Raw genomic sequence first — 13713 nt, forward strand, 5'->3', positions numbered from 1 at the left:
TAATCCAGTGTGTTCTTGTTCTGCAGGTGGATGTTCCAACGTTAATCCAGTGTGTCCTTGTTCTGCAGGTGGATGTTCCAACGTTAATCCAGTGTGTTCTTATTCTGCAGGTGGATGTTCCAACGTTAATCCAGTGTGTTCTTGTTCTGCAGGTGGATGTTCCGACGTTAATCCAGTGTGTCCTTGTTCTGCAGGTGGATGTTCCAACGTTAATCCAGTGTGTTCTTATTCTGCAGGTGGATGTTCCAACGTTAATCCAGTGTGTTCTTGTTCTGCAGGTGGATGTTCCAACGTTAATCCAGTGTGTCCTTGTTCTGCAGGTGAATGTTCCAACGTTAATCCAGTGTGTTCTTGTTCTGCAGGTGGATGTTCCAACGTTAATCTAGTGTGTCCTTGTTCTGCAGGTGGATGTTCCAACGTTAATCCAGTGTGTTCTTATTCTGCAGGTGGATGTTCCAACGTTAATCCAGTGTGTTCTTGTTCTGCAGGTGGATGTTCCAACGTTAATCCAGTGTGTTCTTGTTCTGCAGGTGGATGTTCCAACGTTAATCCAGTGTGTCCTTGTTCTGCAGGTGAATGTTCCAACGTTAATCCAGTGTGTTCTTGTTCTGCAGGTGGATGTTCCAACGTTAATCCAGTGTGTCCTTGTTCTGCAGGTGGATGTTCCAACGTTAATCCAGTGTGTTCTTATTCTGCAGGTGGATGTTCCAACGTTAATCCAGTGTGTTCTTGTTCTGCAAGTAGATGCTCCGACGTTAATCCAGTGTGTTATTGTTCTTCAGGTGGATGTTCCAACGTTAATCCAGTGTGTTATTGTTCCGCAGGCGGATGTTCCCCACTTGTCGCGTCTCCTTCACTGGGATTCGGCCCGACCAGAGATACGCTGTGTTAATGGACATTGTTCCGGTGGACAACAAAAGGTATCGATACGCATATCACCGGTCTTCATGGCTCGTGGCCGGTAAGGCGGATCCCCCCGCCCCCTGTCGCCTTTACATGCACCCGGATTCGCCCTTTACTGGAGAGCAGCTGAGGAAGCAAGTCGTCTCCTTCGAGAAAGTCAAACTTACCAACAACGAGATGGACAAGAACGGGCAGGTAAAGAGATTTCTTTTAGTCTATGGTCATAAAACTCTTTTAAACGTCTGCAGTAATGCAGAAGTTCAGGAGAATACAAAGTAGGTTGAACTATCAGTTCAACTAAATGTTGCCCGGTATATTTGCCGTCTGAGCGCTGTGGATCTAACGGACTTCCCGTCCACAGACGCGGGACCATCACCAAAAGAATTCTGAATAGTTAAGCTATAAATTGTCTGAAGATGGCTGTCTTATGTGTTGATGGAGACAGCAAGAACCTCTGAAACGTCGGTAAACTTCTACCAGATTACATGGCTCAACAACCCAGACGTACCGCAGTGAAAACCTCAAATGCTACTTAGGTAAATTGCCTTTTTTATATTCCCCTTGAAAAATATGAAAAGCAACCGATTAATATATCAAATTCGATTAAATTTGACCATGTCTTGAAACCCAAGAAAAAATGAACAAAACACCGGTTACCGGAGTGGGAAGCTTCTCTGACTGAAATGTTTGTCTCTCTCCGTTTTTCCTTTCTTTCTTTCTTTCCTATCTTTCTGTTTGCCTGTGGCTTTCACCTTTCCATGCTATTAATCGAATTCCCACATTCCCTTCTCAGAACGAAGATACTAAGTGACACAGGTAACGCACTGAGCCTGACAGTTGTCGCCGTACACCCCCCTCCCCCTCCCCCACCCGTGGATTCGGAGTGACTGTGGCTCAGCTGGTGGCACCAAGCACGATTTACTGCTTTAAGGCAGGGGAGCCGCGTGTCGTACCACAACCCCGTGCGCATTTGACAGTCTTCGGCGATGGACACGGTGATTGATGACAGGCAAGAGGTGATACTACTGACGATAACGGAGAAAGCGATATTACGTATGACATGAAATACTAAAAAGAGAAATACAGCAAAAAAGTCTTATACAATATTAGGCCATCATAGGTACTGGAATTTTTGACTGTGTTTCGTGTTCAGATGTACCTGAGATTTGCTAAAAAAAAAAGAATATAGTACCGGTATCTTATATTTTGAAAATATTTTATTTGAAATAACATGACATAAGTTAAATTCTCGTTCTTATAGCACACACACATACATACGCGTATATATACAGGTACAAACTTACGTAAATGGTATATAATGTGTCCCATAAGTGCACAGCTATAGGAAAAAATGTACAGAAATATATGATCATAAGCTGTGGATCTTGGCCGCATCTTTTGGAGGTTGTTTAATCCAGTGGTATGCAACCTTTTTTGTTCACGTACCCCCAGATATAATTTCCCTTCAACTTTGTACCCCCCAACGTTGTTGGTGTATAATTCAAGTTATATATAGTATATAATCTACATCTAAAATAAATTAAATTACTGATTATTCAGTGTTTATCATAAAATAATATATATATTTTTTTTAAATTTCACGTACCCCGTGAGATGTCTTCGTGTACCCCCAGGGATACGCGTACCTCACGTTGAATACCACTGGTTTAATCTATTTAGATATTTGGTAGTACTCCTTGGACGAGTGTTCATCCTATTGTAAGATCTGTTCCGGTGCACAACGCAGGAAGACGCGGACAAACTTTCATGGCTTGTATTGGATTCGAATCTACGGCCCCATTGTCCAAGAGCACAAGGCCCACGCCTCAGACCGTGATGCCACTGTGAATGGCAAGGAAAAGAGGGGAAAATTTCAAATAGGCCTAATGTGTTTCCAATCTCAAGTTTTAGAATTTTTAATCTGGGGTAAGCCATTAAGATGCTACATACAGTCTTTACTTTAGCAACAGCGATGTTACCATTCTTCATCAAATATTGTTAAAATGTTCATATTAAGGATGATTAGGTTTGTGAAAATTAATTTACAATCCTGAAAGGAAGTCCTAGGAGTAAGTATAATGATAATATTAAAATTTTTTTTAGGAAAATGGGTGTAGATTTGTAGCCTTGATTCATCTGGCTGAGGATAGGGATCGGGAAGGGGGTCTTGTAAATAGTAAAGACTGAGCATTTCTTTACTAGCTGAGAGAGTTTCAGCTTTTCAAGAAGGACTCTGCTCTATGGAGTTGGTTAAACTGGACCTTTTAGGGGATTTACTATTCTCCGTGACAAAATTTCTTTAGAAAATAATCTGATCGTCGAAAGATAAGCATTTATAAAAGCCTAAACAACATAGTTTATCTGTAATCCTGTGTAACGAAATACATATTTTTATATTACTTTTAGAAATATGCTCTGCTTTTCATGAAATCTAGGCGTCTTGTTGCCATATCTTCATTACGTTAGTCTGTGCTGTACATTTATTTCGATTTTACATATAGCGGATAACAATTTAACTTATTTTTGTTTTTGTTTTTTGAAATTTGTTGTTAAAGGAACAGGTAAGATGAACTATGAGAATATGTGAGAACTTATTTCTTCAACAAACACGTGCGCATAAGAATGTTCATCCTGTCAGCGGCGGACAAGATCGGGGACAAACTGGAGTGCCACGGGCGGTCGTCGTCCAGTGATCTCTTCCTTGTGGAAGAGTCAAGGGGATATGAACTCCTTTTGTCCGCACAGACAAAACAAAGTTTTGGACAACGAATTCTGACAAGTCACTATTCAGTGCTTTGCCGTATCAACAGATTTTAATGAAGGGAATTCAAGCAAAATCTATATATGGGCTAATCGGCAAAGGAAACTCGCCAAATTAAATAAATACCGTATTGTTATCAGTATTTCTGTAGAATATAAAAGACTCACAGTTTCGTAAAACAAATTCACAAAAGTAGGAGACACGTCTGTGCTCTAGTGAGTTTCGAACAGGTGTTTCAAGTTTATTAGCGATCGTATTCATTCTAGACCAACGTGTTCAGGAGGGCGTCCATGTTTCTTTTTGTATGCCTTTCATTTCTTCCCTAGTAGTTTCAAATTTTGCTTTAATTTTCATTTTTGATGTTTTCTTATAATCGTGATTTTATGATTTTCTGAAAAATAAAGACAGGCTTACCGACAGACAATAACTGTACTAAAGCTCTTATGCCCGTCTTCATGTTTTACCGATTCTTTATTTACACCGTCGTATCTTCCTTCTGCATCATCTTCCTATTCTTGTTTCATGTTCCTATCATCTTCTCTCTCCTTCTCATCACTGTTCTTCTTTAGGGTTCTCATAAGCATTTGGCTTTTGTGTTGTCGGTGTTGAATCTGCGAGTGCTGCTACAAGGGAGTTAGTTAGTTAGTTATAGACATTGGGATTTTCAGGGCCTCAGACCGAACAAATAGAGTAACAAACATCTGAATTTTGACTAAAAACACAGGTTTTCTTTTCGCTGGAAAATAAACGTATTGGAGTTCGTAATCAAATTATGAAGACTTGGCTTCAAAAGGATTGATACGTTCCATCCAAGTAATAAAGTATCAGTGGGCTGAGCAGTCTCAGTAGGACAAGTCACATACATACAGGAGGTCACAACGGGGGTTAAGAGATTTCTCACCTACACTTCTTAAAATGCTTTCTACTTTTCCTTTTTTTCTTTCTGAAATTTCATTTGAAAAAACAGACTGATCTCCAACAGTATGTAGTTAAAACATTTGAAATATAGGCTTGTAAATGGGCCACATGCATTGGAAGTCCTGGCGTTGATTTATCGGCAATAGCATATTTTACTCGCGATTGTAACTGAAAGCCAGTGAGAAGAATACGGTACCATTTCAATTAGCATCATTGTTCATGATCGAGAGGGGACGGATGTGAAGTTGATCCTGTGTCTAAGCATCACCCCACGAAGACGTATAGAGGTACGCGTTCTATAAGTCAATACTAGATTAAGTTGTTACCTTCACATTCCGGCCGCTTAATCCCCAGAGAAAGAATGCAGTGCCCATTGGTTTAGAAGCTCCGTGGATCCAGAAGCTGTTGTACGCGTGATAGTGGAAAAGAGAAACATTTTTCTTATGCAGTGAATTGAAACACGGTCATCTAGACCAGTGGTATTCAACCATTTTTGTTCGCGTACCCCCAGATATAATTTCCCTTCAACTTTGTACCCCCCAAAATTGTCGGTGTATAATTCAAGTTATACATAGTATATAATCTACATCTAAAATAAATTAAATAAATTACATTACTGATTATTCAGTGTTTATCATAAAATCATATATATATATATATATATATATATATATATATATATAAATTTCACGTACCCCCTAAGATGTCTTCGCGTTCCCCCAGATATAATTTCTCTTCAACTTTGTACCCCCAAAGTTGTTGGTGTATAATTCAAGGTATACATAGTATATAATCTACATCTAAAATAAATTAAATAAATTACATTACTGATTATTCAGTGTTTATCATAAAATAATATATATATATATATATATTAAATTTCACGTACCCCCTAAGATGTCTTCGCGTTCCCCCAGATATAATTTCTCTTCAACTTTGTACCCCCAAAGTTGTTGGTGTATAATTCAAGTTATACATAGTATATAATCTACATCTAAAATAAATTAAATAAATTACATTACTGATTATTCAGTGTTTATCATAAAATAATATATTTTTTTTTAAATTTCACGTACCCCCTAAGATGTCTTCGCGTACCCCCGGGGATGATATACCCTCCCGACTTAGGAATTAATGATATTTTGGAGAAAATTTGCTTTCTGCCTTTATATTACATTCAAGGATCAAGATGATTTAAATAGGTGTATTGTATCGACTGAATGAATTATTCAGAATTAACTTTTGTCAGAGAAATCCAAATAAATTCTAGATTTTAATGTAAGTAGACTACTACATCTTGGATTTGACTGAATCGATTGATAATTAGACGAATACATTTAATATGTGTGCTTTACAGTGTACTAAGTAGCACCTAATTCTAGGCAACGGAAATTGGATCTTGATTTCACTGTATAAATCGAGCTTCATTTTTCTTTCATATGCCCTCCGAAAGAATAAAATTGTTTAAACAAGAGTGCCTCAGTTGCATCTGTCTGTCCACGTTTCATATCTTCGAACTTGGATTAAATTTAACACGAAGGGTGGAAGCTATTAACAATAGCCTATGATGCAACATGCTCTCCATTACCAACATAACACCACAACAACGTCCTGAAAACCAAAGCAATCCACCAACAAACTGTTCAATGTAGAAGCTAACGTTTTCGAAATTTGTAACCATATGTCTTCCGTAATGACTACTGCAATGTAAACATTAACTCAAGAAACGCTGTTAATCTTCTGTTTAAATTTTGCGTTGGTAAGAAACTTTAAGGATTTACTTTCCTATTCTTTGAGCGCAAAATAATTTACAACATGACACGAGTACTGTGTCCATTATCCGAAGTCTTGGGTATTAATTACGTTCACACGTGGGCTTTATAGCATCAGGCATGTTGGTATGTCATGGCTCGAACTATAACCATTCCAAACACACACACACACTACATATTATGCATGTGTCCAGGCTGGTAACGTTGACAAATTCGTTGTCAGTGTTGAGTTATAGACTCACGAATGCTCGAAGTAGCTGTGTTTCGGTCGGAGCATGCAAAGCTGTAGTCAGCATACCTTACCATTGTAACAGATGTAGCGATAAGTATTTAAACAGGACCACAATCAAGCAACTAAAAGAATGTAAGAGACAGGGAAATCAGGCGTTGTGATCTGTGTCATTCAGTTACGTGATAAAATAAAGATGAATGGACGTCCTAAAGTTTTCTGTGTTTCACAAAAATATTTAGAGATCTGGTTTACAAACTGCACACATATTAAAGTATTATTATCGCCTACACACAGACAAATATTTGAAATATATATTTATTTCTATATATTTTTTTATTTATTTATTTTATATATATATATTTATATTTATATATATTTTTATATATATTTAATCAACACAAACATGACGCATTTAAGCTACAAATATTTGAAAATATCGTATCGCAAATGGCCCTATTTAACCGAGTCAACATTACCAACCAACTGATGAAATATATATATCTACGCACCGCAAAGTTTAACCTTCTCTGTATCCGGAACTTTTGATAAGAGCGTATCATATGAATATGTTAGAATAAGTATTAGTTATTGTCGCCCTCGGTGGACTAGTGGTTAGCGTGCTCGCCACTGGACCCAAGGTATTGTAAGAGGTGATAAAAATCCTTATTACAACTTCCTTCGGAGGGGAAGTAAAGCCGGCGGTCCCATGACGTAGATTTACGGCATGTAAAAGAACCTTGCGAGCATGAACGAGATGTTTCGTAAGCATAATTCAGCGGCTATTTCTCTCCCAAGTCTCTCCTGATTCTCTAGAAGACAAAATCAGGATTGAGTAGAAATTGTGCAGAGGCAGTGGGCTGGTCACTCACTACTCACACATTTCAAAGCCTAGGAAGCCCCTTAAAGGAGTTGGCGAAGACCCACAGTGGGTTGTAGAGCCACAAGAAGAAGAATCATAAGTTTTTTCGGTAATTTTTAGTGTTAAATGATAAATCTGGATTAATTCTTGCCTTTAGATTTCCTTGGCTGAAGTTCAATGTAAAACTGCGTCGAACATTAAAGCTTATCGAACATTTCGGCTATGTTTACCGAAACCTCAGCATTCGACGCTGCGTATTCCTGGCAGCCTGTGTTTACTTTCTGGAAAAATGTTGAAGATAAAACAATACTATTTTCCTTGCGGAAATTTTGGATAATAACGAAATGTTAGTCAATATATTTATAGTTGAACGAAAAAAATTCAATTTGCCTATACCAAAGATAACCATTTTACACGATACTGGATCAGTTCAATCCACACCTTGAGAGAGCATTAACAAATATGGAATATTTTTAAATAATTTCTGGCTCTTAGCAAGTATATCTGTACTGCGATTACCTTCCAGACAAAAGATTTATATCAACAAATGTGAATATATATGCACATATACCTACATATATACACATTAATTGTGTATGCAAATTCGTAAAAAAAAAACACATTTCAGAATATGTTTTCTATATTCGGCTACACTTTCCTGTTTTAATTGTATAGCTCCCAGAGCTATGCAAAGGCTTCACAAAGTGGTTGTAACTCTCCATACACCTGCGCATTACGAATTTTTAAGCGCCAGTCACACCGACCTGCTAATACCCCAACTACGTGTGCGTGTCGGCTTCTGTTCTACTCTACAGGAAATGCACAGTACTTAAATATGCCCTTCATAACAGAAAATTTGTCACTGCTATGGCTTCAGTGATCACACAAATAAAATAACTAAATAGGCCTCTAATAATTACACACCATACATTATCCAGTCTTAAAAATCTCATCAGATAGGAGGCTTCATTTTGTATTCCTTGAAGGGGACTGTCATTACGGACAGCTAAAACATTGAAGATTTCTGTCTTCTGGGTTGTTGCGCTGTGTAGTCTGGTCGATGTTTACCAACGTTTCAGAGGTCATACTGCCTCCATCATCAGGGAGATGAGTATGAAGATTTCTGTCTTCTGGGTTGTTGCGCTGTGTAGTCTAGTCGATGTTTACCAACGTTTCAGAGGTCATACTGCCTCCATCATCAGAGTATGGAGATTTCTGTCTTCAGGGTTGTTGCGCTGTGTAGTCTGGTCGATGTTTACCAACGTTTCAGAGGTCATACTGCCTCCATCATCAGGGCGGTGAGTATGAAGATTTCTGTCTTCTGGGTTGTTGCGCTGTGTAGTCTGGTCGATGTTTACCAACGTTTCAGAGGTCATACTGCCTCCATCATCAGAGTATGAAGATTTCTGTCTTCTGGGTTGTTGCGCTGTGTAGTCTGGTCGATGTTAACCAACGTTTCAGAGGTCATACTGCCTCCGTCATCAGGGCGATGAGTATGAAGATTTCTGTCTTCTGGGTTCTTGCGCTGTGTAGTCTGGTCAATGTTAACCAACGTTTCAGAGGTCATACTGCCTCCATTATCAGGGCGATGAGTATGAAGATTTCTGTCTTCTGGGTTGTTGCGCCGTGTAATCTGGTCGATGTTAACCAACGTTTCAGAGGTCATACTGCCTCCGTCATCAGGGCGAAATCTTCATACTCACCGCTGTGAGAACCTCAAGTCTTACAGCTAAAACATTCTCGTTTCTTCACCTCTAGGACAGGAGGCTCGAAGGGTCTTGGACCAAAATAAGTTTCATGTTCATGATAAATTATTATCAGTTGCCCACAAAGTGACACTTAATACTGTTTACTTTTCGTTGTTTAATATCGTTGTTATTTTAACTCGTCTTTCGTTAGTATTAGTCTTTTTTTTAACAATGCCACAATGATAATGCTATTTAGTTTTTAATATTACTTGGTTTTGTTTAAAAAATATTTACTGAAATTATTGTACCATCTTTAATTGTTTTATTATATGAATTTAGTGCATGTTAGAGAGATGAAAAATACGGACAAAACTTGGTTGGAAAGCCTGAACAGAAGAGACCAACTGGGAAACCTAGTATATAAAGGTAGTCGGAAGTCATTAAAATAGACCTTCAGTGAAAGAGTGAGAAGGTACGGCTGGATTCATCTGGCTAATGACAGGGGCAGGTGGCAGTGGCGAGCTCTCGTATAGCAGAGTATTATCAGGTTCTCAGGATGAAGTTAGCTGTTTATTTTTCAAATATTTTTAAAATCTAATAGTCTACACTTTATTCAGCGTAAAATCGTATATTGAGCTCATTTAAATCTTTTGTCTCTTCAGAATTCTCCATTTGTTATCCTGTTATAGATTACATATTAGTAAGACAGCCATACTGTTCGGTACAGTTTATTTCAACAAAACCCTGTTTTGACGGAAGAACGATTTCTAGTAAGTAAATTAATTTGTCAATATCGTTTCTACAAAAATTCCTTATAAATATAGCACAGACGTATTCAGGATTTCGGAGAAGACGTGGAGGCATTACGAGTATATCAGAACGAATAAGTAATGATTGCGATGTTGACTCCAGACCGTGAACTCTGAGGCCGTACATAAACCTTATGTTGACATCCAACACTTGTACATCAATGCCACATATTCAAACGAACCATTATGGTACGTGTTTTGCTTGTTATATTTGACAACTATAATTTATGATAAAGAAACTCTTTAGAATTGTTTTACGCATTTGGCTTCTCCATTATTTTTAACAGACCACACATTCTACGCAGATAAAATATATACCATAAGACTTTCTGTGTTAATCTGTACAGATGGAAATAACTGAAGTTTTTTGTATTTGTATGTAACATTATATACTACGTTTCATATGCATGAGTGTCATACATAGCAGGATGTGTTTAGTAGCGAGTAGAAGTAGTAAGTTAAATCTCATACAGACGTGTACAGTTTTATAGGGACTGGATTACACAAAAACAAAAGTCAGTAAAAGGAAAAAATTTGTCATCCTACGTTTGAAATAAACATCGAAGGAGGAAAACATACATGATTTGTACCTAATCGACCTACAGCACTTACAAGAATGCTACACACACGGGTCAGATATAGAAAGCACCTGGTTACAACCCCCTTTCTGGGGTTGAGATGTGGACACCAATATCACGTCTTAGCTGTCACAGACAGACTCGACATGAACTGAAATTTATAAATATGACGTGGTCTGGGAGTTTTGTGGTATGTTGTAGTAAATATAGACAGAAGAAAACATGTGCTGGACCGCTGAGAGAGATGCTGGCTGGCTTCTGACTGCCATCAGGTAACACCTGGATGGATAGACGCCGAGTGATAGACTGATCTACTTCAAAAAATAGAAAATAAAAACTGTTCGTCTGTCTGTTTGGGTTCGGATATCCTGCAACAAACACGAAACGCTTTGTAATTGAACGCTGAGTAATGGCGGACTGAAATATTTCTGTAACTCTATACACTCTTATTTGAATTTCAGATTTCGACCTTACAGGCACAAAAATCATGTCTCATATTCCTTGGTTTATGACCATAAGCGTGTGCCTGTGTATATAGGCTGCATGTACACTGTAAGTTATTTCAATGGCGTAACCTAATGTTTTTAAATGCATGGATTAGGCCTATACACGGTCGAATTAAATGATTATTGTAAGTGACGAATTTAAAATTATGTAGAATGTAACGACCGTAGCCTATCTTGAGGTATTTTTCTCTCCAATCAATGGTTTATAAGGATTTATAAGGAGATCTAAGATTGAATCCTGGACCTCCCAAATACAAAGTGGGAGTGAAAACTACGGGTAACGCTTGGTGTAGACATGTAATTAACGTTAGCCAAACCAGCAGTTTTAAGCTTGATTTATTTTTTTAATAATATTTGAAACGTGGCTAATTTTTTGAAACGATTATAGTTGAAAGACTTGAGGTTCTCACAGCGGTGAGTATGAAGATTTCTGTCTTCTGGGTTGTTGCGCTGTGTAGTCTGGTCGACCAGACTACACAGCGCAACAACCCAGAAGACGGAAATCTTCAATTATAGTTGAATTTGAGGTTCTGACGGTAGTGTGTCCGAAAATGGTGGTCTTATGCATTGGATCTCAGTGAAGTGTGATAGAAGTTTACCAAATTTTTAAGAGGTCTTTCCTGCCTCATCATGGCTACGAGACTCATCGCCCTAATAATGGGGACCTTATAAAAGCTACAGCCTTGAAGACAGTCATCTTCACAGTTATAGTTCATCAAAATATTAAGGAAACGATGCATGACTTATGTGTTTATGTGACTTTTCTCACTGCTGGGGTGACCTCTTTAAGTTGTTGTGGTTTTCAGCGATTTGTGTATTGTCAAAATCTGAAGAAAAACCCTAACATTAAATAATATGAGTCCAGGACTCAACTTTTCGTCGGCTTTGACGTATTAGACATTCGGCAGGACTCCTTGGACGAGGGATCGGCCCGTCGCAAGGCCTCTACCTGTACACAGGACAGCACAACACGTAAAAACGCGGAGAAACATCCATCGCTTGAGTGGGATTCGAGCCCACGGTCCTTGTGACCAAGAGGCATAAGGCCCACGCCTCAGACCTCGACGCCAAAATCAAATTGTACCAAAACATTTTTGTGTTTCCATGTAGTAGGAGTAGAATACCGAGCTTCGTCAAAATACGTTCAGTAACTCTGAAATTGAAATATACTTGCGGACAAACATTTCTCCCCGTAAACATGCGTCCATTTTAAGTAATATTTGCAAATTTCAAGTTTGTTACGTTAAAGTGGCAATTTTAGTTTTGATTTTACAGCGTTGGAATATTGTAAAATATACCAGTGTATCTCACATCGTTCTATGTATCGGAAATATTGTTTAATTTCATATGATTTTGTATATCTTTTATTGTTAATAATTCTTCGCGAATGGAAACTGAAAGCAGACATATTGAAGGACGTCATCTTTCTTCACATTCCCTATGTTTCCGCTCAGTAATGAACACTGTGGGGTGGCACAGCGCGTCTGGAAATGTGTTTTCCCATTTCATAAATTATACAGTTACATTATATCAGCAACATAAACAAGACATGGCTGCCGTCCAATATTTCATGTTAACACTAGCAAAGCCAGAGGCATAGCGCACAGGAGAAACTAGCTAGATGCTTTAAAGCACTGTGTTTACTTAATGATGATTTCGTATTATATGTCATTAAATTGAATAATGATTACGGAATAATAATTTGGATGGGACAGGGTTAAGAGAAAAGTAGCTGTATTCTAATTTAAGGCAATATTCCGGAATTTTACTGGAGGGGCTGAGGAAAACAGTGAAAAACCTTAATCATCACAACCGGTCTTCGGACCCAGATTTGAATTTGTGACCTCGCGAATGTAAAGCAAACCAATGATAGATTCATTGTTTATTCAATGCTATATTTGTTTACAAAGATTAGGTCTACACAGTGTATGTCATAAAACCACCCGCACTGCCAGCAGAGGTCCTTGAAACCTGACACCACGCACACTTCTGTGGTCGAGATAATTTGTGGGTTGTCATCCTTACATCAAAATAGTTCGCGCAGCTACCGTGTCATAATCTTCCATTTCTTTGAAAAATACATTAATAAAAGTTGAACACTATCCAAGTAGATACTGAGATGCAGAATCTCAGATAGGCGCTTGTTTAAAGGCGCTAGTATTATTCCCACTTCACAAGTCGTAATGTGTATGTGTTTTAAGAAGCACAAACATACAGGAAAATGGTTACTATAAGCTAATCAGAAATGTCGTTTGAAGATGGCAGTTTACTTCAGGATTCCATAAAGAGCGGGGATTTCCTTGACTAACTGACTGTCGTATTCCGTGTAGATGGTTAATAACCTGTAACCAAATTTAACGTAGCAGAGGTCTTATTGGGAAGCTGTTAGTCGCTCAGTTAGTCAAATTCCCCGCCTTTAAGGACACCCGACAACGATTTCGTGTTCAGTAGTACCCTCCAGTGGACCCTATCCTGAACCAGATGAATCAAATCCACATCGAAAATCCCAATTTTTTTTATAACAAATTGCATTAGCTATAATAGAATTTCTCCCATCTAAGAATGCAAAAATAATAAAGTGGTCAAACCTAACGTTTTTATAAGAAGAGTGCACTTTCCTGTATGTGGGTAACTGTCTGAAGCTCATACCTTAGGTTGTAAATATTATGTAAATGTCTCCAGTTCAA

At 38.2% G+C, this 13713-nt stretch overlaps 1 protein-coding gene across 2 annotated transcripts in view; it reads left to right on the plus strand.

The window, feature by feature from the left end:
* Positions 1-13713, plus strand: part of LOC110831455 (T-box transcription factor TBX10) — a 304038-nt gene that overhangs the window by 246824 nt on the left and 43501 nt on the right. For both annotated transcript variants that reach the window (XM_022067469.2, XM_022067467.2), the window contains exon 3: positions 825-1098. In XM_022067469.2, the coding sequence (XP_021923161.1) occupies positions 825-1098 (274 nt within the window). The remainder of the gene's footprint in view (positions 1-824; positions 1099-13713) is intronic.

Source organism: Zootermopsis nevadensis, unplaced genomic scaffold (assembly GCF_977971745.1).
Source record: "Zootermopsis nevadensis isolate Lab colony 2312 unplaced genomic scaffold, Znev_1.0 Znev_ptg000017l, whole genome shotgun sequence".
NCBI lineage: Eukaryota > Metazoa > Arthropoda > Insecta > Blattodea > Termopsidae > Zootermopsis > Zootermopsis nevadensis.